This window comes from Malus domestica, chromosome 13 (genome assembly GCF_042453785.1).
Source record: "Malus domestica chromosome 13, GDT2T_hap1".
Classification (NCBI taxonomy): domain Eukaryota; kingdom Viridiplantae; phylum Streptophyta; class Magnoliopsida; order Rosales; family Rosaceae; genus Malus; species Malus domestica.
Genome location: NC_091673.1, coordinates 41,991,537 through 42,017,403, shown reverse-complemented (window position 1 = coordinate 42,017,403; position 25,867 = coordinate 41,991,537). Strand labels below are relative to the sequence as shown.

Below are 25,867 nucleotides of genomic sequence, written 5' to 3'. Positions count from 1 at the left end.
AGAGGGTGAATTTACTAACAATCTTTCACCCTTTTGGTTATTCCTCCATCCATCTCACTACACTAATGGGTGTGGATCTTTAGAGATCTTCTCCTTTGGAGACTAAAGGAGAACCTTGGAGCACTCTTACTAACAAAGTGGAGGAGGCAAGGAGGGAGGCTAGGCTCAAGGACTTCAAGGAACAAAGGGCTTGGAGGTGGTCCATCCTTGGTCTCAAGTCTAGATCAAGAGGTATAAGACTAAACTTTCACTTTGTTCTTTACTAAAATGTTTTGATGCATTATATATAAACCTATGAACCTTGAAGGGGATTTGCATGACTATAGCTTTGATATTATTTGATAAATTACCTCCGTTGCTCATGTATATAAATTTTGAATTGTATATGCATGCTAGTCATTTGGAAATCCCATGTGTTAAACTCATAATTTTCCCTTCAATTTTATGTCAACCTCCAATGTTGCTTAGCATTTCATAGCTTCGAACGTCGTCTTTTTTTGCTAGACCATTGAGTTTTTCTTCCTTTAGCATTGTCTTTCTCTTTCTAGAAGGCTTTTTAGTTTCTTCGAGTCTTTCCAAGGCTGACCGTCATGGAGGAGAGCTAGCCATGTTGCTTTGTTTCTTAGGTTTTGACAACCTTTAAAAAACAGAGCTTTGGGGTGTTGGCGTGTTAAGCCTTTTGAAGACAGAGGTTTGGTCTTGACCACCAATGCAATCAAGTGCTGACATTCTGGGTTTTGAACGGTTTAGCCTATCAAAGACTGACATTCGAGGGGTAGGTTTATGCTCCTCTTGATTTTGTTCAACGCTTATGCTGATGTGTTGAGCGCTAGCGTTTTTTGCTTTTCTTGAAATCTTTACAAGCTTATTTGGTGTGAAGCCAAGTCCATCTTTGTTATTGTCAACTCCGTAACCATGCTCCTTCAACTTCTTTTGAGTCTCGGTGATGTCACGTTCTTTGTTGTTGACGGTGTCTGAAACCTTATTTCCAAGATTTGAAGGGGAGGCAAAATTGTACCCAGCCTTTGACATGAGTTTATAGCCATTTGGGTCGAAGCCTTCTTCAGTCCTCTTGGTTGGAAGATAGCTTGGTTTTGCCTCATTTGGCAAGGGTTTTATGAAACCTTGTGGTGGTTTTGAAACCTTAGCATCACCTAGCTATGTCAGAGGTAAAACGACATTTGTCTTGAGCAACATTACATCATCCATGAGCAGCTGTGTGTTAGCTTTGCTTGTTCTAGTTTCGAACAGGGATTGCCCATTCTTTCTTCTCAACATGGTGATGTATCAGAAGACGGGTGTGTTTGATCCTTTTGAGGGTGTCACACTCTCTTTGTTTGTTATGGGTTTGGCAGGCTCATCATTGTTTTTGTTTGAAGATGGCACAGCTTCCCCTTCTTGCTTCTTAGGCATAGCTTGCGAGATCCATTTATACTACAATAACCTTGTGATTCTTGCAAGTAAAATAGGAGATTTAAGCCCGTTCACATGAGTAGTAAAAATCCTATCAAGAAAATGGCGCCGTTGCCGTGAAGGAAAAATTTTGTCCTAGCTAAGAACAAGTATGAACATTTGAATACACATGCAAGCTATTAACACTTTAAAGTAGGCATGCATCCAAAAACAATTCATAAAACCCATGACTTTCAAAGCCTAGTATATGGTGAACCAAAATAAACTCTTTAACAACATTAAAGAGAAAGAAGAATTTAGTGATTCTTTACCCTTGAAGCTCATCCTTGATTACACAAGGGATTCACCCAAGTGGAGGGCCTTCAAGTCACCTCCAAGCTCCTTGAATCCTCCTTGTGTTTTCCTCCCTTTAGTGCTCCTTTGGAGATTTGAGGAAATAAGGATTTGTTCTCCAAAACACCAAAAGCTTGATGTCTCTAAGTCTCTTCACCAAGGTTGTATCTTGTGAAGATGAAATGGATTACTAAGGGAAGAAGAGATTGCTAGATGTCCCCTCCCTTAGTGGCCGACCTCCTTAGAAGAAAATGGAGAAAATTTTTTACCCAATTTCAACAAGAAGAACCCCTTATGAGAAAATTGCTATAAAGTTGCTTTTATAACATTTTCTTTGGTGAGTGGCAAACTTGTAATTAAGCAAGCTTGCCCATTCACCCTAATGGCCGGCCTCTCCTTGTTATTGGGCTAATTTGCCCATTTTGTTTTTGTTGTCATACAACTTAAACATAATGGGCCTTTTGGACCAAAACGCTTTTGGGTCCCGAAACCCAAAACCAACATATAAGCCCAATACGAACCTTTCGTAAAATTAATTAACTAATTAATTAATCTTGACCATTCTTCAATTAAACCATTTAATTGCTTATCCATTTCATATAATTTCTTCACATACATCCTTACTCAGTGTACGATCCATTAGGTTCCAATTAGCGAGGTAGTGGGCGATGCTACTCTTAACTATCGATTGTGAATTGAAACCACATTTCAATTCTCCCTTTAATGATTAGTGTTACCTAATCATTTGGGCTTCCACAAACCATGAGTGACACCTAGCAGTATGTCATGGTTACCCAAGCTAAGTAGAATTGATTGGAGAACCTATCCAGTTACAACTACAATGCAATACGGTCCTTCTCTAATACAATACTCTTAATCACATTGTTTAAGTGATAGTTTGTTTCATGTCTACTATCCAATGTGATACTTTCCTATATGATTCCCTTGAATATGATTTGGAACAAACTTCCTAAGTCATATTCATTTGCTTTGGCCAAAGACTTTAGAATCATATCTTAGAGTATTCTCCCTCCACCATGGAAGGTTAGAGATCCCTTGTTGTGCACTCATATGCCTACATGACTAGATAGCTTGACCCCAACAATGCCATGGACACTCCAAAGGAATGCCGTTGACATGATCAAAGATCAAGGACCTAACCATTAGACATCTATGATGCCTCAGGTCCAAGGACTACTTTGCATGTTGCAACCTTAGAGTTCATACATGACATGTATGTTCGAACTCTCTTTTGATCGTAGTTCAGTGAACTCGAGTACTCTTTTGAGCACCTATGTGTTTGTCTTAGTGTCCAACACCAAATGACTTGAGACTAGTTATACTCACGATTGAGTCAACATAACACATACTAGCCTTAGCGGATTGTCAATGCCCAATTAGCAATCCTATGGCTAGGAACGTTTTAGGAATGAATCTAAGTGAAAGGTCTCGATAATCTAACTCATTAGATCACTTATCTCTTAGAACAAATACATTCCTTGGATTCCTTTATTGCATAAACACATGATACAATAAATAGTGATTAACAATAAGATTTGCCCTCCATTAAACATATAAAAGTTTAACAGAACAAGTATTCCAAAAAGCTATTACATCAAATGAGTGGCTTTGTGGGCATACTTCCAACATGCCGGGGATTATTTAAAATAATCCCTACTAATCAGATTTTCAATTAGTTATTGCTGTTCATACAAATAAAAAAAAATTAATTTTTGTTTTTATTTTATTTTTACAGATTACAACAGTACAACAATGCAGATTTCAGAAATCTGTGCATGGTCAGCACCCATTCAACAGTGCAGAAATTGATTCCACTTGATCCAGAACTTGAGCTAAATTTAAGGAGGAAACGCTGGGAGCAAACTTTGCAGAAGGTTCGTCCTCTGCAGGAGACATTTTTGCAATCAGTCTTTTCTGGGGACCTGTACAACAAAGAAAAAATGGCATTTGTAATTCCAGAGGCAGGTCTGCCCCTAGGTGATTCACTGACTGCCCATACCACAAATATACCAAGTTGCATTACTTATCCGACAGTGGAGGAAGGGACTGCATTTGAAATAAAGCAGCACATGTTGAATATTCTACCTACATTTCATAGGTTATCATCTGATGATCCTAACATGCACATTGCAGAATTTTTAATGGGGTGCAAAAACATTTTGGTGAGGGGATTTTCAGCTGAATCTATTAAGCTGCAATTATTTCCATACACAATAAAAGATCAAGCAAGGAGATGGCTCCTCACACTCCCATCTGGAAGCATTAGTACTTGGGCCCAACTCGGTGAAAATTTTTTAAACAAGTATTATCCGGCTTCTAAGACTCTTGACATGAGAACTCAGATTTTATCTTTTGCCCAAAACCAAATGAGGAGTTTCATGAGGGATGGGAGCGGTTCAAAGAGTTGATTAGAAAATGTCCGCATTCGGGTATTAACACTACTGATCAAATGCATATATTTTTTAGAGGGTTGAATATGACTACAAAAACACTTGTCAACACTTCATGCGGAGGTTCGTACAAAGACAAAAATGTACAAGAGGCTTGTTTGTTATTTGAAAAAATGGCAGCAGATACACAGCAGTGGGCAGTTGAGCAGCCACAATCTAGGTCTATTTTTGAGATGTCTAACGGTTCTCCGTATGTTATAGCATAAATTGAAAAAATGGAGAAAAGGCTTGACGCAAAATTTGACATGTTATTACAGAGAATACCAGGTTCACAGGTTGCTGTACAGCAGCCCTTACAAGCTGTCTGCAGCATTTGCAACATGATAGCTCACGATTTTATGAGCTGCCCACATAAAGATGTTTCTCCAGATTTTACAGCAGAGCAAGTTAATGCATTTAACAATTTCCAGCGCCCCCGATATGATCCGTATTCTAATTTCTACAACCCAGGTTGGAGAGATCATCCTAATCTAAGGTCGGACAAGGAACAGCACACTAGGCCTCAATTCCAACAGCAGGTACAGCAACCTGCTGCACCTAAGGCTGCTTGGGAGGTTGCAATTGAAAAATTGGCAAATAGTACCACTCAAGAAATTCAAAATCTACAGGCAACAGTGAAAAACATGGAAAACAGATGGGGCAGATTGCTTTGCAGGTTTCTGGAAGGGCACCGGGTACATTTCCCAGTCAAACCGAACCAAATCCTAAGGGAGGTGCCGATTGCAAGGCAGTTAGAGTTCTACGTTCCGGCAAAAGTTTTGATAACAGGGATGAAAATTGCGATCAAAATTCGCGGGTGGCTTCGCAGCCAAAAACAGATTCGGGGAATGTTGAAAAATCTACCAATTCGAAAGATTCTGAACAGTCCTTGAACAGTTCCGAAAATGGTGCAAATATTGTTACGGATCGCGTGTATGAGCCACCTATGCCTTATCCCGAAAGATTGAAGCCTAAAGTTAAAGATCAACAATTGGCAGATTTTATGAAGACTTTGTCTAAGGTTCAGATTAATCTGCCGTTAATTGATGCCATCAAGAACATTCTGTCTTATGTTAAGTTTTTGAAAGATGTTTACACAAAGAAAAAGAAGCTTGTTGATTTTGAGAAAGTGATTCTTACAGAATAGTGCAGCGCTGTTCTGCTTCACAAGTTGCCCCTAAAGAAACGAGATCCAGGGAGTTTTACAATTTCATGCACAATTGGAAATTCTCATTTTAAACGTGCTTTAATTGATTTAGGTGCTAGTATTAATTTAAAGTCTTTTTCTGTTTTTCAGAGACTAGGACAAGGAGAAATCAAGCCTACATCAGTTATTCTACAACTAGCGGACCGTTCAGTTGCTTATCCAAGGGGTATTATTGAAGACCTAATTATTAAAGTGGATAATCTCTATCTTCCTGCAGATTTTGTGATTTTGGATATGGATGAAGATATGCAAACACCGATTATTTTGGGATGTCCCTTCATGGCAACAGCTAGAACGTTAATTGATGTAGAGGCTGGAACACTTACACTTAGAGTGCAAGATAAATCTGTTGTGTTCAGTTTGTTTGAAGCTACTAAAAGGCCAGGTGATGTGCATGATTGTATGCGTATTGATGTGCTTGACAGCTTATTTCATGCTGAAATTATGCCACGTTTGACATATGATCCATTGTTAAATGTGTTGCATGGGTTTGAGAAGAAAAATACAGAAGATGAAGAGGTTTTTGAGTATGTGTTGGCTTTGGAAAGTGTTTCATTTCAACCCCCACATTGGAGGCATGTTTTTGAGAGTTTGGGGGAACCCAAAAAGCTGTTGCAGCCTTCTAAGGTACAGCCACCTAAACTGGAGTTAAAGGTGCTTCCAGAACACTTGAAATATGCTTATTTGGGTGCAGATTCTTCGCTGCCAGTTATTATAGCTGCTGATTTATCATCAACAGAAGAAGATAAATTGTTGCGCATTTTAAGGAGTCATCAAGATGCAATTGGCTGGACTATAGCTGACATTAAAGGGATCAGCCCTACAATTTGTATGCACAAAATTTTGATGGAAGATGGAGTAAAGCCTGCCATTGACGCTCAACATCGTTTGAATCCAATTATGAAAGAAGTTGTTCGTAATGAAGTTATGAAACTTTTAGATGCTGGGATGATTTATCCCATTTCAGATAGTAAGTGGATTAGTCCAACTCAAGTAGTGCCAAAGCGTTCTGGTATTACAGTTGTGAGGAATGATAATAATGAACTTGTACCTACTCGTTTGACTACTGGGTGGCGTATGTGTGTTGATTATAGAAAGATCAATGCAGGTACTAGAAAAGATCATTTTCCATTGCCATTCATTGATCAAATGTTGGAAAGGTTGGCTGGTCGTGCTTTCTATTGTTTCTTGGATGGCTATTCAGGGTATAACCAGATTCCAGTTGCCCCTGAGGATCAAGAAAAGACAACCTTTACTTGTCCTTTTGGGACTTTTGCATATAGAAGAATGCCTTTTGGTTTGTGCAATGCGTCTGCCACATTTCAGCGTTGCATGATGAGCATATTTACCGGGTTAGTTGAACATATAGTTGAGGTATTTATGGATGACTTTTTCTGTTTTTGGGGATTCTTTTGACCAATGTTTGCAGAATTTATCTCTAGTTCTTGAAAGGTGCATTAAGACCAACCTGGTTTTAAATTGGGAAAAGTGTCATTTCATGGTTAAGCAGGGAATTGTCCTAGGCCACTTGATTTCTAACAGGGGTATTGAAGTTGATAAGGCTAAAATTGATGCAATTGAAAAGTTGCCACCCCCAACAATTGTTAAGAGTGTTCGATCTTTTCTTGGTCATGCCGGGTTTTATAGACGGTTCATCAAAGATTTCTCCAAGATTAGCCGACCATTGTGTAATTTATTGGCTAAGGATGCACCTTTTGTTTTTGATGAGGCTTGTTTGGAGGCCTTCAAGAACTTAAAGACACTCCTCACTACAGCACCCATTATTGCAGCGCCTAATTGGAGCCTACCTTTTGAATTGATGTGTGACGCATCAGATTATGCAGTGGGAGCAGTTCTTGGACAGCGGAAAGATAGACTTCCCCAAGTTATTTATTATGCTAGTCGAACCCTCAATGATGCACAACTCAACTATGCTACCATAGAGAATGAATTGTTGGCAATTGTTTTTGCATTGGAAAAATTTCGTTCGTATTTAGTTGGGGCTAAAGTGATTGTTTATACAGATCATGCAGCTTTGAAATATTTGTTGTCTAAAAAAGAGGCTAAGCCTCGATTGATACGTTGGATTCTTTTATTGCAAGAGTTTGACTTAGAAATCAAAAATAAAAAAGGTAGTGAAAATGTGGTGGCTGACCATTTATCTAGATTAATTATTCCCACAGCTTCAGAAGAGGATTCCCTACCACTGAGGGAAAGTTTTCCAGATGAACAATTATTTGCAGTCCAATTCCGTACACCATGGTTCGCTGATATTGTTAATTATTTGGTTAAAGGTGTAGTGCATCCAGAATTAACATTGCAGCAGAAAAAGAAGTTTTTATCTGATGTCAAGGATTATTTCTGGGATGAACCATACCTATTTAAGTATTGCCCAGACCAGATTATTCGCAGGTGTATTCCTGAAGCCGAACAGGAAAGTGTTTTAAAGTTTGCTCATCATTTTGCTTGCGGGGGATATTTTGGATAGAAAAGGACAGCAGAGAAGATTTTGCAAAGTGGGTTATTTTGGCCTACACTTTTTAAAGAGGCACATAATTGGTGCAAGGCTTGTGATAGGTGTCAAAGAGTCGGCAACTAGTCCAAAAGGAATGAGATGCCCCAGCAAAGTATTTTGATTGTTGAATTATTTAACGTTTGGGGTATTGATTTCATGGGACCATTTCCATCTTCCCATGGGAACCAATATAGTTTAGTTGCTGTGGAGTATGTTTCTAAGTGGGTCGAGGCCATTGCAGCACCAACTAATTAGGGATTAGTGGTCCTGAAGTTCCTCCAAGGGGTTATATTTCCGCGTTTTGGAATTCAACGCGTTATTCTTACTGATGGGGGGAAGCACTTTATTAATAAACCATTTGCTAATTTGTTGGCAAAATATGGGATTAATCATCGTGTGGCTACACCTTATCATCCACAGACATCTGGGCAAGTGGAAGTTTCAAACAGAGAATTAAAACGCATTTTGGAGAAAACAGTTGGTTCAACACGTAAAGATTGGAGTTTAAAATTAAATGATGCATTGTGGGCCTACAGGACAACTTAAAAAACTCCTATTGGGATGTCACCATTTCGACTCGTTTATGGGAAAGCATGTCATCTACCTATGGAGCTTGAGCATAAGGCTTATTGGGCAATTAAAGAGTTAAATTTTTCGTATGACTCAGCTGGGGAACAACGTAAATTGCAGCTCAATGAGCTGGACGAAATTCGTCAGGCTGCTTATGAAAGTTCTCGCATCTACAAGGAAAGAACTAAAGCGTTTCTTGATAGTCAAATTTTACGGAAAGAATTTCAGCCAGGGCAAAAGGTTATGCTATTCAGTTCAAGGCTAAAGTTGTTTCTAGGGAAATTGCAATCTCGTTGGACTGGGCCATATCTAGTTACAAAAGTATTTTCTCATGGGGCAGTTGAAATAACTAATGAGGCCCAAGGCAACGCATTCAAGGTGAACGGTCATAGGCTGAAACCATACGTGGAGTCACCTTTTGATACTGCATACGAGTCTTTGACTCTGAAGGAACCAGTGATCTAGCCACCGGACTTCCGCAACGTCTAGCTACAGACTTAAAATAAAGCGCTAATTGGGAGGCAACCCAATTTTTCTAAACTCTTTCCTAATTTTAAATTTCGTTTGATTTTCTCTTTAATAAAAAAATAAATTAAAAAAAAAACATACATAAAAAAAAAGAAAAAAAAAACGAAAAATTCAAAAAATGGAAGATTGCAGGTTGATTTTATTTACCCAGTTTATTTGATTTTATTTTAATTTTTTAACGCATATTGGTTAATTGCAGGTTGCGACCGTGGAAAATAAAGCGCATCCTATGCTGGAATCCTGCACCCAGCAGCAAGTCTAACGTTCACATCAACCACATCTACACTATGCTGGAAATTTAAAGCACTCAACATAACAAGTCATTCATAGATGCAAGTTTGGGGGAGATTGTTGCAGATCCAGCACAGAGACAAAATTTTGACCAGTTAATTTTCTGCAGCTCAGTTTTGCGATGCATGGAGGAGAACCACAGTTAAATCACAAATCCATACACCACAAAACTGAGTACAACTTTTATTACCAGATCTACAACAATTCAACTTGCAAGGATATGAAATTTTACGTCCCAGATTCACCGATCTGGGCTCTTGGAAGCTTGTGCCGTTTTTGTCTATTGAAGCTGATGTTTGTCCGTCCACTTTATTTCCCACGGATCTATTAGTGATCCACATTTCCTGAACATTTCACAACAGAAAGACTAATGACACTTTGATTTTCATGATCCAGGTTATGTATCACTTATAACACACAAGCTTGTGGAAGTCATATTTTCTGAAGGTCTTATTCATGTTGTTATTTGTTCATCAAATCTGGGGTCCTTTACGTTTTAGGGTCCATACTTTTCGTGGTCATTTAGTCTTCGTTAAGTCTCCCGCATTTCAAGTTCACTTTCATCATATTGTTGGAAATGTGCCCTAAAGCCAATCATGTGATGATACTTTACGAACATTTCACATGTTAAACTAATCTAGTTTTACATATAAAGGGCAAAGATTATTGTTTGAGCCGTCTCATATAAATGTTATATGCTTAAACGATAAAGTCCAAGGAATATGTGATTGGGAGAATGTAATCTAATGAAGTTAGATTCATGAGACCATTCTTTCGTAGACACATCCTAAACGTTCCTGATCATAGGATTGCCAATTGGGCGTTGACAGTCCATTAAGATCAGTACGTACTATGTCTTCTCTCAGGGAGAGTGATTAGTCTCGAATCATTGGTGTGTGTGACATCAAGACAAGTACGGTAGGTGCTCAATAGAGAATGAGTTCACTGAACGCGATCAACGAAGAGTTCTCATATTCCATGTCACATGAGAACTCATGGTTGGGATAATGCAAAGTAGTCCTTTGACCTGAGGCATCATAGTTGTCTTGTGGTTAAGTCCTTGATCTTTGATTATGTCAAAGTCACTCCATCATGAGGGTGTCCACGGCATCGTTGGGGTCAAGCCACTTAGCTATGGAGACAAGTGAATGCGCAACAAGGGATCTCTAACCTTCAAACCGTTTGAGGGAGAATACTCTCTGATATGATTTGAATCTCTGGCTAGAGTATGAATGAGATTAGGGAATGCGTTCCGAATCACATTCAAGGAAATCATATAAGCACAAGACACACATTGGATAGTAGACATGAGAAAATAAACTATCAAACCAAACAATGTGGTCAAGAGTATTAGATTAGAGAAAGACCGTATTGCATTTGTAATCTCGAACTGAATAGGTTCTCCACCTCTTCTGATTAGCTTGGGTAACCATGATATGCTGCTAGGTGTCACTCATGGTTTGTGGAAGCCGTAAACGTGTGTAATCACTAAAGGGAGAATTGAAAATAGTTTCAATTCACAATCGATGTAAAATGGTTTTAATCGCCCACTACCTCGCTAAAAGGAACCTAATGGATCGCACACCATAAAAGGTAGAGATTGGAGATTAAACGGAAATGAGTAAGAATGATTAAATGGTTTAATCATTTATTTATGGCAAGGATTAATTAATATGTTAATTAATCAAACGAATAAGTTCGTTAAAGACTTCGGGATAGTTTTGGACCTTAAGGCCCAATGGGCTTCGAACGTCAAGCCCATTAACTTAAGTTGTATGACAATTTAATGAATAAAGATTCATTAAAGCCCAAAAAGCCCAAATCCCATTAGGTGGCCGGCCATGAAGATGAATTAGGGTTTTTGGTTGTTTAGGTCACTTAAAGAAGTGACTATATAAATGACTTTATAGCCAAATATTCATTAAGGATTAAAAGGGTTAATTTTTGGGGAAAATTGGTGAGAATTGTCTCTCCATTTTCTCTCTAAAGAGGCCAACACCTTGGAGGGTACATCTAGCAATCCTACTACTCCAAGGTCACTCATTTCTTCTACAATCTAACCTTGGTGAAGAGACTTAGAGGTTCTCAATTTTGGGAACTTGGAGAACCTATTCTTCCATCCAAATCCATGGATCTAAGAAGCAAGGAATGAAGGCCCTATCTCTTTGGGTGATTAGCCTTTTCTTATGCAAAGAGGAATCTACAAAGGTATTAATTTCAACTCACTTTGTTTTGAGTTGAATATTGGTTCACCAATCTACTAGGCTTTGAATTTCATGGTAATGTTTTGTTTTTTGAGTGCATACAAGCATGATTCCGCCTTTAATTGTTAATTGCATGCTATATGATGTTGCTCAAATGAACATGTTTTCCCAAAAGATTTCCTTCAAGTGGTATCAGAGCCTAGGTCTAGTAGTTGGTGAATCCTTTTGTGTTTTGTAGTTCATAAGTTTGTGATTTAAAAGTTGTAATTGTTACAAGCTTTATTCTTGCTTCTTTGAAAGTAAATTTTGTTGGAAAATTTGCTATCTCAAATGTTGTAGATGTTGTTCATATGAGCATGAATATTGGAGCTAAAATTTGGTGCCATGCTTTTGGGAAAATTCGGCCAAAACCAAAGGGTGGTTTTTTGGGTTCTTGTTTGACTTGTTAAAAGTGTTTTAATGTGTTCTTTGGAACCCCTAAGTACCCTAGTTTGGTTAGATGTTATTTCCCTTAAGTAAGAATGGTTTTGGAATGTTTTTGGGTGAAAAGGTTCGTGGAAAAATTTAGGTTTTTCATGGATGTTCTTCATTGTTCTTGATGTTCTTGCCAAGAACAAAAAGGTTTGGTGTTTTGATTCAAAGTTTTGATTTATTTCATAAAGTTTATGTGATTTGTTTTTAAATGATTTATCATGTATTTAAAGTGTTAAATATTTGTATAAATGATGATTGAAATAATTGTGATTGAATTATTTCAAAACTTATCCTTTCACATACACTTGCATGATTAATTTTGACAAAACTCACAAATCAACACACACATCACTCTTATCCTCTCCCCAAAACCGGCCACTCCCTCAAAGGGAGTACTTTTGGGGCTTTTATGCAATTACATAAAGTTTTGATACTTTTGTGTATTTGCACTTTGGCCCAAAAGTTTACGTTTTTACGTTTAGGTCCAAAAACGCTAAAGGACAAATTGTTTTGTTCCTTTAATGAAGTTTTTGCATTATTAAAAGTTTGGGTTCTAGTTGTATTTACATGAAGTTGTGACTTTTGTGTATTGTACAAAGTGACCCCAAAAGTTTTTGTTATTGCAATATGGCCCAAAAGTTGAGGTTAATTGCATGATGGCCCAAATAGGATGAGAACAAAATTGTTTTGTCTCTTTAAATGAGAATTGGATTTTCATTTTGTTTAGCTCCATTTAAATCAATTTTATGGATACAAAAACCAAATGAAAATGTTGCATTCATTTAATTAGTTAAAGTGTTAATTAATTAAAGGGTGATTATGAACCTAAGCCTAATATAATTGAGCTATGTGAAAGGCGTTTCAAATTTGTTTGAACCATGGGAATGTGTAGATTAGATTTTGGTTGTAATTTGATTTGATCAAATGTTGTAAAAGGGCTTAAGCTCTTCTTTACTTTAAAGTAATTTGTTAAATGCAAATGTTGTAATGAGCATAAGCTCACCTTTACTTTGAAGTACTTCTTTCTTGCTTTATTTGATATGCATGAAAATGAAGTAGTTGGGCCAACGCCCCTAAGACAACACGCCTTAATGTGATTAAATGCGTAACTAAAATTAATCACCATCCCTAGACCGAGATTCAACACAAGGCTCGTGTTGAATCTAAACAAAGGTTCATAATCATCCTAAGGCCCTAAGGCAACTATATAGTCCATCAAATGAATGCAAAGTTTATGTTAGTAGTATCATATACTCTTGCTTTAAAAATCGTTTTAAAAGCATAGTGGGAGTATTATGTACAACTAAAACAATGAGATGGACCAATAGTTGTAAGAGGACCAAAATTGTTTTAATAGAGATTAAAATGAATATTTATATGTGATGAGACCTAAAACCCTCAACCAAATCAATATTAAGTTGATAAGCGAGAGATGTTTAGAATATCTCTTCGTGGCCTTCCACCGTGGTGGGATCCAATCGTTTATGACTTGTACACCGGCTTCACCCTATCATGGGGGAGTACAAAGTGCATGCTTATACTCAGGAGGAATCCATATACATATGATGAGGTTGGTGTAGGCAACGAGGATGGCCGACATCGTATCATCGTGAGGCTATTCACGAACTAAGCATGGTGGGAATGACTTAACTAAGTGAAATGGAGCCAACATCATATCATTGTGAGGTGACATTCTCTAGAGGCCAAATAAGATGGGTACTTGCATTAGTTGCAAATGAGTAAGCGTACTCTCTCATTATTATTGTTGCTAGCCATACATCGTATCATCGTGAGGTGGGCTTGGTAATAGTGAGCCTCCCATAACCTACTAGGAGTTTCATCCAAAACTCTCGAATTCCAATGAGGGATATGGAATTTGCCAAAAATAGTGGGTGGTGCTATTTTGATTTAAAGACCCGAATCAAATGGCTTAAAATCAATCAATTTATATTCATTATGTATTTGATTACCAATATATTTGCAAACGCTATCCAACACTTGACAAATAAAAGCCGAACGTTTAGTTTACGGACTTGGTACTACAAAACCATAGATTGTCTTTAATGGCTTGTAAAAGTACCAAAGTAGTCTCATCCTCACAATCTTCCTATTGATAATGTATCATTAGAAGAATATGTTAGAAAAGGTCTATCATAAAGAGGACAACACTTTTAATGTCATAATTCTTCAATTACAAATTGTTGTATGAAGAAATAGGAGTTGCTTTGAACAACCCTTAGTCAATGCAAACACCTAGTGCTTGTTTCTTTGTTAAATGAACAAGGAACTTGAGAAGAAAGCACAAAGGCATGGACACGTTAATGTGCCATGATTCTTCATTTACAATTTGTTGTGTGAAGAAATAAGAGTTGCCTTGTACAACACTTTAAAGTTTGTAATTATGTTTAGAACATAATGGTTGGTTGACAAAAATAGTCCATTAACATGGATTTATAATGATTTTGAATCATTAAGTGTTGAAGTGATAAAACCACTTAATGAGACGGAAACTAGGCAAGGACTTCACCTTTGTTTCCCTACACTAATCGTTCACTAAGTTTATTGTAAACTGTGTAGTGAACAATAACCGCACTCTCTCCAAAATGTTTGATGTGTATAACACAATTGAAAAAGGTTTCAAGAGAGATAGTGGGAGTTTAGGGACCATGACTATTGTAGTCAAAAGGAGAAGTCAGATAAAGAAGATAAATAACTCCAAGGGAACAAACTTTCTTTATGAAAGGATGGACATTGGAAGGGGTATTTGCAAGAAATGTCTTGCAAGTGTCAAGAACACACCTTTCGAAGGTGTTGTAAAATTGTTCTTGAATAGTTCAAAACAGTTGGTTCTTCTACTTGAATGCATGATTCCGTATTAGTAACTATGTTTTACAATCGTTGTAAAAGTGTGGCTAATAAGAAGTAGAAGATTAATGAGAGAAGAGAAAGTACTTCACATTCGAAACGTGAATCAAATGTAGATCTCTGCGAAAGCAGTTGGTACTTACTTCCTCATATGAACAACCAAAGAAATTGGAAAAACATAGATTGTCTTTATATTCCAATTTTAAGGAACTAAATTCCGTCACTATGTGAAATGGATAAATGTTTTGTTTGACAAAACAATGTTCTTTATTAATCAATAATTGGATTATGGTAATCTAATTAATTGTCTCTATAGTAGAGATAATATGGTAGTGTTAACTGTTTAGAAAATAATGATGCTTAAAACCCAAAAGGTTGCAAGGTAGTGACTAATCCCAACTAAAGTTGTGATACCTCTAAAACATAAATTACGAGTTGGTCATAAATGGACGCTTTGGATCGTTAGATCCGGATCCAATACCTTCTTGTTAAAATTGTATGGAGGCGAAATGTTCGAATCTTTATTCTTTTGGAAAGAAGAAAGAATCACAAAGTTGTTGAGGTTAATTCACTTAGATGTTAGTGGCACTTGTCCACAAACATAAATACTACTCATGTTGATTGACATTCACCGAAGATCACTCTCGGTTGGACTATAGTTTATTTTGAATAAACACAAGTCCGAATACTTTGCAAAATGTTTCAAAGAATTCAAGTAATGTAAGTTGATGAGTAAGACATCTAAAGTATTTACCTCCTTAGATTTGATCCAAGAAAGGTAACACTTTAGATAAGTTTCCTTGAAAGATATCAAGGAAAATAGCATTAAAAGATAATGTATTTCTCCATTAGGAGAAGAACGAACTCGAATAAGTTTTAGTTCGTTAGATGTTATCTATTACCCATATATAGGATATATACTTCTAAAAACAATATGATTGTCAATGAGAAGATCTTCCAATATTTTCATGACTCCATAAGATGTAGTTGGAAAGAAAGACAAATCTTAAGCATGTTAAAGATTTGGGGTTGTGTGCTAATAAGCAATATTTGTTTAATAACAATCTTGTAGGATATCCTTAAAATAACTTTTGGATATCGCTTCTATAAACCAACTAACAAATGTTGTTTTGTTGGGTAGTTCATTGTAATTCTACAATGTGATTTGCCTAAAAGCAAATGAACGAGAGATAGAACTCGAAGAATGGGTTCTTTGAGAGACAAGATAGTAATCAACAAATATAACAACCTAGTTCCTATACCACAAGCTCCAAGGTAGTCGATAAGGATTAATAAACCGTCTCAGTTGAATGGTTTTGAACTTTATGACTACATTGAGTGCATATACGATATATACTCAAGAAAATGGTAAAGTACCATTTGACTCGAAATAATGAAACCTTCATAGCTAATTGGTAGCTTAAGGTGACTACAATCAAAGAGAATGGTTGACTTTGAAGAAACATCTTTGAGATGGTCTTGGTTTCAATTAATTCGAAGATTGCTAGCTACAACTAAATGGTGATTCAATGTTTGGACATAATATGGGTTTCCGAAACCATTATTAAGATAGTCTTGATAATATATGTCTAAAACTATAAATCACAATACATGTAAGTTGTAGAGATCCATCCATCATGGATCGTAGCAAGTTAGTGGGAGCTATTTGCATTTTATGAGAAAAAGGATCAAATCGTTTGATTTCTCATAAAGATGTAAATGAATCTTTTGTTTACTAGTTTTACAAAAGATTAGTGGGAGTTAATCATGTTCCTAAAAATTTAAATATATATGATATATTAATTTTGGAAATGAAAAGAATACTTCTTCGTTAAAGTTATGACTTTAATACATTATATGAAGATAGAATGTATATGGGAGATATAGTCTATATACATGGGATGGAAATCTATAATGATATATTTCATGATATAATTGGATTATATCAATCCCTAATAATAGACAATGGATGCTAGGAAGTTTCTCATATGATGATAAACTTCAATAAGAAGGACGATTCTAGTGAGACTAGCAAGTTGCCCTTCTCAAAGGGAATGTACCCTTTGACTCCCAAAGAAATAATGCGTAAATTGAATCCTTTATGCATACGCAGAAAGGTTATTTATGTATTTCATATTGTATGAAAAACATTGATATGAGTTGTACCTAGAACGGTACAAGACGATATCAGTGCAAGCCCAGGATCAGAACCATGGCAACTGTCAAGTGAGTCCTTAAGTATTTAAGAAATACTAAAGGATAAATTCCTCAAAGATCGAGGAAGAATCAAAGTAACGAAAAGGAAGCGTAAATGTATTAGATTATGAATCTAATCCATCATTGGATGTTTCTTCATTATGAATGAAGAGATAAACGAATATCTCTTTATTATGACTAAAGAGATATTTGGATGGAAACATTAAAGTAATGACTTTAGTGTGTTCCATTATGAATGCAAGATATATTGCCATATAGAAGTTTACAACAATGTTGTTTGGATGGGAAAGTTCATTTATGAACTCTCTATTCGGTTCCAACCAGAAAGTGTATGACACTAATGGGGCGATAGCTCAAGCCTGGGAATCAAGGTCTCATCAAGATCCGAACTCAAATGAGAGACTGAACCACATGATTGAGAATCATGTATAATGGTGACGTCGTTATTCTCAAGGTTGCTTCTATGGATAACACATATAGATATCCACTGTCTAGGCCTACTATTCAGCCATTTATGAAATGACTACAGAAGAGGTATCATCAAGATGACCAAGCTGATTGGCTCTAGTGCAAGTGGGAGATTGTTGGAAATGTGCCCTAAAGCCAATCATGTGATGATACTTTACGGACATTTCACATGTAAAACTAATCTAGTTTTACATATAAAGGGCAAAGATTATTGTTTGAGCCGTCTCATATAAATGTTATATGCTTAAACGATAAAGTCCAAGGAATATGTGATTGGGAGAATGTAATCTAATGAAGTTAGATTCATGAGACCATTCTTTCGTAGACACATCCTAAACGTTCCTGATCATAGGATTGCCGATTGGGCGTTGACAGTCCGTTAAGATCAGTATGTACTATGTCTTCTCTCAGGGAGAGTGATTAGTCTCGAATCATTGGTGTGTGTGACATCAAGACAAGTACGGTAGGTGCTCAATAGAGAATGAGTTCACTGAACGCGATCAACGAAGAGTTCTCATATTCCATGTCACATGAGAACTCATGGTTGGCATAATGCAAAGTAGTCCTTTGACCTGAGGCATCATAGTTGTCTTGTGGTTAAGTCCTTGATCTTTGATTATGTCAAAGTCACTCCATCAGGAGGGTGTCCACGGCATCGTTGGGGTCAAGCCACTTAGCTATGGAGACAAGTGAATGCGCAACAAGGGATCTCTAACCTTCAAACCGTTTGAGGGAGAATACTCTCTGATATGATTTGAATCTCTGGCCAGAGTATGAATGAGATTAGGGAATGCGTTCCGAATCACATTCAAGGAAATCATATAAGCACAAGACACACATTGGATAGTAGACATGAGAAAATAAACTATCAAACCAAACAATGTGGTCAAGAGTATTAGATTAGAGAAAGACCGTATTGCATTTGTAATCTCGAACTGAATAGGTTCTCCACCTCTTCTGATTAGCTTGGGTAACCATGATATGCTGCTAGGTGTCACTCATGGTTTGTGGAAGCCCTAAACGTGTGTAATCACTAAAGGGAGAATTGAAAATAGTTTCAATTCACAATCGATGTAAAATGGTTTTAATCGCCCACTACCTCGCTAAAAGGAACCTAACGGATCGCACACCATAAAAGGTAGAGATTGGAGATTAAACGGAAATGAGTAAGAATGATTAAATGGTTTAATCATTTATTTATGGCAAGGATTAATTAATATGTTAATTAATCAAACGAATAAGTTCGTTAAAGACTTCGGGATAGTTTTGGACCTTAAGGCCCAATGGGCTTCGAACGTCAAGCCCATTAACTTAAGTTGTATGACAATTTAATGTATAAAGATTCATTAAAGCCCAAAAAGCCCAAATCCCATTAGGTGGCCGGCCATGAAGATGAATTAGGGTTTTTGGTTGTTTAGGTCACTTAAAGAAGTGACTATATAAATGACTTTATAGCCAAATATTCATTAAGGATTAAAAGGGTTAATTTTTGGGGAAAATTGGTGAGAATTGTCTCTCCATTTTCTCTCTAAAGAGGCCAACACCTTGGAGGGTACATCTAGCAATCCTACTACTCCAAGGTCACTCATTTCTTCTACAATCTAACCTTGGTGAAGAGACTTAGAGGTTCTCAATTTTGGGAACTTGGAGAACCTATTCTTCCATCCAAATCCATGGATCTAAGAAGCAAGGAATGAAGGCCCTATCTCTTTGGGTGATTAGCCTTTGCTTATGCAAAGAGGAATCTACAAAGGTATTAATTTCAACTCACTTTGTTTTGAGTTGAATATTGGTTCACCAATCTACTAGGCTTTGAATTTCATGGTAATGTTTTGTTTTTTGAGTGCATACAAGCATGATTCCGCCTTTAATTGTTAATTGCATGCTATATGATGTTGCTCAAATGAACATGTTTTCCCAAAAGATTTCCTTCACATATCATGTTCGTCTGTATGTTGTTAGTTCGATTCATGTTCAAACCCGCATATACATATGGTTTTTGTTAACATTTTTCAAAGTTCCATGGACGAAATTAATCATGACATTTAAACAAGAGCAGGGATGAGTTTATACCTTCATAATCGATAGATCAAGACTTTCATGATGTGCCATGCTTTATGTCCAGTGGATTTTCATTTTGAGAGTTCTTTCTCCGGTCTGTCACGGATCTGAGTGTTGTGCACAAATACCACACCATTATAATTACATGCAGAGGTGATGAAGCTATTTTCTTACAACATGGGGTTCATTAACCTACGGAGTACAAGATTTTTACCTTTTGCAGGAACTGGATCTACATTGTAGCTGGTTTTCATTTTTCTTGTCATGGTTAAGCTTCCAGATCGAGGACCTGTGCCCACAAACGAAATAAACATCAGTATACACATGCAGTATGGCGTATCTGAGACATAAAACCCATCATATGGAGCTGCTCGAGTAACATTAAACAGATGCACATATCTTACCTTCACATTTCCATGGCAGAAGTTGAAGGGTTTCGGGTTTCCGCAAAGACAAGGACGTGGTGTAGGTCGGCTCGGATTTGCAACTCTTGGGGGTCCTCACACAGCTGAAACGACATGCATGTGTTAGATCTCACTGCATTTCACTCATACACATAACTCTGAAACTGAACCCAAAAGATTTTTGAGGGATTTACCTTCCTTCATCTCAGCTTTTCCACTCTTGTCACCATGGTTGTGTTCGAGAAACACGGAGGTGTGTAGATAGCTGGGCTGTTGGTTGCAGCACGGAAGCCACGTTTAGCGAGGATGCAGAAGCAGCTGTGGAAAGGAGGGAAAAATGTGGGGGAAAGAGGTATTTTTCGTTTTACAGAGACATGGGATCCGAAAGAAATGAGAAAAACAATAAATGGGAGGAAGAAAGAGTTGCTGTGAAATGGAGAGAGTAAAAGCATTTTCAGACTTTTCTAGAGAGAGCTAGATGGGCATATGGGGTTGATCTTAACCCTTGATTTGGAATCCTATGGCGCTCATCTTTCCGATGCATGACAAGTGGGCGCATCCTCTTCTTTTAGGCTCCCGAAGACACGGTTTGTGGGGAGAGAGCCCTTTGGGCTCTGTGTTTGATGACTGACAGAGACAGAAAAAAAAAAAATCTGCACGCCACTTTCACACGGCATGCTAGTTGCATGCCTTTCAAAAAGGGAATCCAAAGTTTTAAATTGTTGGTGCACGCCTGCTGTGCACATGGATTTGGTCCTATCTTAATCAAGTGGGTGCTGTGGCTGATAAGTTTATTTTAAAAAATCTGCATGCCAGCTGCCAGTCACTTTCAAATAGGGAATCCAATGTTTTCAAGTTTTGGTGCACATGTGCCGTGCAACTTCATTATTCAACCTTTTCATTGGGCCACCTATTTATCCACCAGCAACGTCATTTTCAAAGCCCAGGTAGTCTTTTTCTTTTTCTTTGGTTTTGTTACTCATTTTCCCTTTTATAATTATTATATGTTAGTTTAAGTTTATTTCATTTTTTTTATTTTCCACACCTTGAGGACAAAGTGTGAAATAAGTTTGGGGGTGAGTAAATAACATTTTAGGTCTTTAATTTTTGTGTCGGTTAAAAGTTTTCATTCTTTTTAAGTTAATATCCATAGATTATTTTAAACGTTAGAACAAATGGACATGGTGAAGGTTAATCCCACATTAGAGTCTTTGCTATTTATCGTTGCTTAGACACTAATTCATGAATTATACTTTGAACTTTGCACATCACACCAACATGGTTTGTGGGGAGTGAGATTGAAACACTTGCTTTTAGTATAAGTTTATTTTTAATTTTTGTTTTAAGTAAAGTCAGTTATTATTGTGAAAAAAAGTAATAATTGTCTCACCTGAGGTTTTTCCTAGTAACCGGGCCAGTCCTGCCTAATCAGCAGTGATTCTCGCGTCAAACGGTAGAGTTTTGGCATGGGGCAGGGTGGTTAGTTGGTTTCGTAGCCTTTTCAGCTCGGGTTAATAAGTCCTTAGGGGTGTTCTACACCTAGTGCCCTAAAGCCCTAGTGGTTTGGGAGTCATTGACCTAAAGCTCGCTACATGGGTTGGATCGAAAGCTTAAGTGAACCGACATTGCACGACCACTACTGTTACTGAGAAAAAAAAATTGTTATAAATGAGAAAAAAAAAGAAGAGAAAAAAATTGAAGAGAAAAAGAAAAAGCAAAATAGTTATACTTAAAGTTAGTATGTGTGAAATAAAGAAAGACGAGAGATAAGGGTTTTAGTCGAGTCTCCTTAACTATGTGGTTCACTTTACACCAAAGGAAGTTTGTGAATTCTTTTCTAATTGATTCTAAATGGTTTAGACTCTGTGGTGGGATTAGTTGGAACTTTTGAAAAGATGTTCTAGTTTTTAAAATTTGCTATGGATTGCAACTTGAAGGTGGAAGTTTTGTCTTGGTTGAGTTTTAGCCAGTTGTCTAGTTTGTTAAGTTTTTATTTTTGTTTGAGTCTTGTTTTGCTTGAGGACAAGCAAAAAGCTAAGTTTGGGGGTATTTGATGAGTAGATTTTATATTATATATTTTACCCTAATCTTAGTATATTTTGGCTAATATATTGATAGAATTTTGATACTTTGAATTGTATTTTCAATATAGGACTTCCGAATTCCTCTGGAGCAAAACAGGACCAAATGGACGACTTTTGGAGTAATTCCAGTTGGAGGACGTTCGTGAGTCACTTAGCTTGATCGTGTCAAAAATTGGGATTTTTCCACCAAGCGGTTATTTTCTGACGATGAAATAAAGAAGCAGTGCGCAGTGCTGGAAAATGACGTTTTTGGGCTTAAATTGCGTTTTTGGAGCCCAAGATGACCTCGGATGGGTTTGTGGCCTTCTGGAAAAATGTTCAGAATATTCCAAACATTAAATCCAGCTATATTGGGCCAGTTTTGGAGCAGCTTATGGATCAAAACGTGGCTGTTCAGATTTTAGACGAATTTTATCATTTAATTTAGGCTTATGTTTCCTAGGGTTTGTGTGGAGGCTTGGGAGATATATTGCTTGGCCGTCTACAGTTTTTCTTTACGCTTTCTTTTATGCAATTTTGGGAGACAGAGAGAATTGTTAGGGTTTTGAAGACTTTTTACTTGAAGGTGCTTTCAATCCTTTTCTTGAATATATTTTCTATGATTTCAATTATGAATATGCGGAACTAATTTCTGTTGCTAGGGCGAAGCCTTGAGCCTTAGCATGAATATGTGATTTTTATTTAATTGCTTATGATTGATTGCATGTGTACTTTGAATTGTTAATCACCGGGATAAAAACTATCTAATTGTCGTAATGCCTGATGACCATTAGGATCTTTAGAAAAGTAATTTGATGCAATTTTGGTCGGAAGGTTCCCTGAAATTGACGCTGGCTTCTTGTGATTAATAATTGTAATTTCTCTTAGGATGAATATCACGTCTTAAGGATTGCATGGTTTTTCAAAGGATTTTCATAAAGCATAATGAGTCTTTCATGTTTAGATTTGATCCGAACGTCCGGACGGGTTGCATGTTAGATATATGTTCTATGTTGGAGGTTCCAAGTAGAATAGGAATTAGGAAAATCTAACCTTCGAAGTGGCATGTGTAGATTATAAGTAATTGGTAAAAATTCATAGGATTGCTAGGTGATGGTGGAACCCTAGTGCTTTCTTAATTTTATTCTCCCAAAACAGTTTTCTTTTCTCTCTAGCTCTAATATTGCAGATTGTTTATTTTAATTCATTAATTTGGTTTTTATTTTAATTAGGTTATAAAATCAATCACTTCAATTTCTATTTTACAATAATTAAATGGAATCTGATTAGTTCGAATTTTTTAATAATCCCTGTGTAGACGACCTTGCGAGATCCGTTTGTACTACAATAACCTTGTGATTCTTGCAAGTAAAATAGGAGATTTAAGCCCGTTCACATGAGTAGTAAAAATCCTATCAGGATCCAAACATATTCGTAGTAGTGTGAGTTGCAGCCGTGTCTTCAAGCTCAAGTTCAATTTGTCCCTGTTGTGTTAGCTTTATGATGAGCTCCTTGAGAACAAAATACTTACCAACCAGATGACTCACGATACGATGGTATTTGCAGTACCTAAGATCGTTAACGTGATTCATATCTTTAGGGCACTTGCATTCAGGTAGCTTGATTACTTTCTTTTCTAACAAGTCGTCTAGCATTATGGCCAAGTCAGAGTTCAAAAAAGGGTACGTCTTCTAGTCCAGTTCCCTCAAGGTGTTTTTATACCTATCTTGGGTGCGAGAAGGCTCACCTCTCTTCATCTCCTTTGCTTTGTTCTTGGAGGAGATCTTCACGAGCGCGAATGAGGTCTTGATGGGGGTAACGTTGACAGTAAAAGCTTCCTTGGCGAGCTTCTTCCTAGTCTTATCCACCTTCGGAGCAAACACCTTGTCTTTCTTGAAGTCGTGATTGGCTCTTTTTCCCATGATTGTTGATACTCAACTCCATGTTGTGTCATCGAGTTGCCAACTCCTTAAACATTCTCGATTTTATGCCCTAGAGGATGTAATGTAACCCCCAGTGCATGCCTTGAACACACATCTCAATGGCGGAGGTTTCAGAAAGCTGATCTTTACAATCCAGACTTAATGAACACCATCTGTTGATGAGATAGTCTCCCTCCGTCCTAGTATTGTTGCAGGTTTTGATGAAATGGCCAATATGTTGTTTAGGATTGCCCTTTTCCATTGAATTGCATGAATTTTGGCAGCTAATAACCCATCAGCATCCTCAAGGTGTCAATCCTTTTAGAGTATGGCTTTGAGTATAGCACGGAATCATGCAAGCTTCCTTCGTACTACGCCTTGATCGTGCTTGTGATCATCTCTTGTAGCTGTTGGATAAAGAGATATCTCATGAGCATCGCAGCTCTATCCACCTCTAGCTTCTCTTCGGCTCTTTCCACCAGAGGCTTTTGTTCTTGTCGATTTTTTTCTTTGGTGGATCAACCTTTAGGTCAGCTTTCTCATTGTGATGCGCGTTTTGACGATTGATGAGTGTAGGGATCTGCAAGCCTTTTTCCTCTACGGTCCTTATCAGCCTTGCGATTACTTTGCTCATTTATGCCAGCTACTCCTTGATGGAAGTTGCACCAATAGTCATGACTTGAATGGCTACAGATACGAACTACTGCTTGATTCAGCATTGAAAGTCAATGACTCAGAGTACATCATCGGGCTTTCTTCCCTTGGTGCCCTTAGTGAGGCCAGGGTGATCATGGGCTCGTGTCTCTGGTGCTTTTGCTTATTCAGCAGAGTTGATGTAGGGGTGGAAGGCATGGCAGAGAGAGCTCTTGCTTTACTTCGGGTTCTGATGCCCAAAATTCCACCACTTGCAGCAAGGATGCTCTTGTTCTTCGTGTTGGTAACAGGAATAGCTTGATCATTTGTTGATGTCATTTGTGCTTTTTTGCTGCTTTAAAGACAGAGATGAGAGGCAGAGAGGTCCCACTGGGCATGCCAAATTTGTAAACATGAAAATTATGTAACGAATGAAACGAGAACACTTGTACAAAGTAGATTTCTATTGATTTGAATTTGTAGGTTACAATCTCTATTTACAATTTTCCTATGATTCAGTCTTCAAATTTCATGTAAATGCGTAGGTTGTTGATCCAAGGGCCGCGATGAATTGATCTCGGACGAATGGTTGAATGATTGCTTTAAATTTTAAGCTTGAAACAATGCATGGATAGCCTTTACCTCAAGGTGCGGCAAAGATGATGTTGATGCGGGATTTCATTGATTCAAGGGTCTTGGCGACTTGATCTTGAAATGAACGTCATTACACGTTTTAAGCTTGTAACAAAGTCTTGAAGCAATTGGCACAGGTGCTTGTTGATTCTTCAAGGGGAGTGCTTCGCTTTTAGTCAAAAGAAAGCTTCGGCTTTAGTTGTACGTTCTTCGAAGAGAGCTTTGGCAACATATTAATCTTCAAAGATTTGTGCAATTTTCGACCCCTTTGTGTGTCTTAGATCCTTGTATTTATAGACTTCCAAAGCCATGCCTTTGGATGGATTTGGCTTTGATTTGTGTCTTGATTCATCCATGGAAGAATTTTGGCATTTTATGTGTCTTAATTTCAACCACCTTTCTCATATTGGCCGAAATTTATAGGCCTTGTTGCCTATTTGTGAGCAATCTTCAATTCTTGCTTATTTTGTGAAAATGATTTGGCTTTCTTTCCAATTTTGAGAGATTTTGGGCCCCTTGACAATTTTAAGGGATACTTTCTCCCTTATGCCAAATTTTGGAAAGGTTATGTACTTCCTTTGCTTGATTTGTGCCACATGTCATTGATGACTTGTCC

General features: G+C 37.3%; 2 protein-coding genes, 1 long non-coding RNA gene and 1 other non-coding gene across 4 annotated transcripts; 2 read left to right on the top strand and 2 right to left on the bottom strand.

Moving 5' to 3' along the window:
* Positions 1-4,094: 4,094 nt before the first annotated feature.
* On the bottom strand, positions 4,095-4,198 carry LOC114820797 (small nucleolar RNA R71). The gene has a single exon (XR_003768275.1). It is a non-coding gene; the product is annotated as a small nucleolar RNA R71 (small nucleolar RNA).
* Positions 4,199-4,432: 234 nt separating this feature from the next.
* LOC139190996 (uncharacterized) lies at positions 4,433-7,891 on the top strand. The gene is made up of 5 exons (XM_070811494.1): positions 4,433-4,735; positions 4,852-5,325; positions 5,494-6,511; positions 6,608-6,777; positions 6,833-7,891. The coding sequence occupies exons 1-5, from the start codon at positions 4,433-4,435 to the stop codon at positions 7,889-7,891; spliced, it is 3,024 nt and encodes a 1,007-aa protein (XP_070667595.1).
* Positions 7,892-8,524: 633 nt separating this feature from the next.
* Positions 8,525-9,278, top strand: LOC114820451 (uncharacterized). Its single transcript, XM_070811493.1, has 2 exons — positions 8,525-8,944; positions 9,216-9,278. Exons 1-2 carry the CDS (start codon positions 8,525-8,527, stop codon positions 9,276-9,278), a joined length of 483 nt encoding a protein of 160 aa, XP_070667594.1.
* A 45-nt stretch (positions 9,279-9,323) lies between these two features.
* LOC103401293 (uncharacterized) lies at positions 9,324-20,422 on the bottom strand. The gene is made up of 5 exons (XR_003767997.2): positions 20,195-20,422; positions 20,001-20,104; positions 19,811-19,885; positions 19,609-19,703; positions 9,324-9,651 (listed from the first exon to the last, which is right to left on the bottom strand). It is a non-coding gene; the product is annotated as an uncharacterized lncRNA (long non-coding RNA).
* Between the last annotated feature and the right edge of the window lie 5,445 nt (positions 20,423-25,867).

Coding starts and splice junctions, on each gene's coding strand:
- LOC139190996 (XM_070811494.1), top strand. CDS start 4,433: ATGGAGAAAAGGCTTGACGCAAAATTTGACATGTTATTACAGAGAATA. Junction 6,512..6,607: donor TTATAGAAAGATCAATGCAG/GTACTAGAAAAG, acceptor ATGGCTATTCAG/GGTATAACCAGATTCCAGTT. Junction 6,778..6,832: donor TAGTTGAACATATAGTTGAG/GTATTTATGGAT, acceptor CAATGTTTGCAG/AATTTATCTCTAGTTCTTGA.
- LOC114820451 (XM_070811493.1), top strand. CDS start 8,525: ATGGAGCTTGAGCATAAGGCTTATTGGGCAATTAAAGAGTTAAATTTT. Junction 8,945..9,215: donor CTTTGACTCTGAAGGAACCA/GTGATCTAGCCA, acceptor GGTTAATTGCAG/GTTGCGACCGTGGAAAATAA.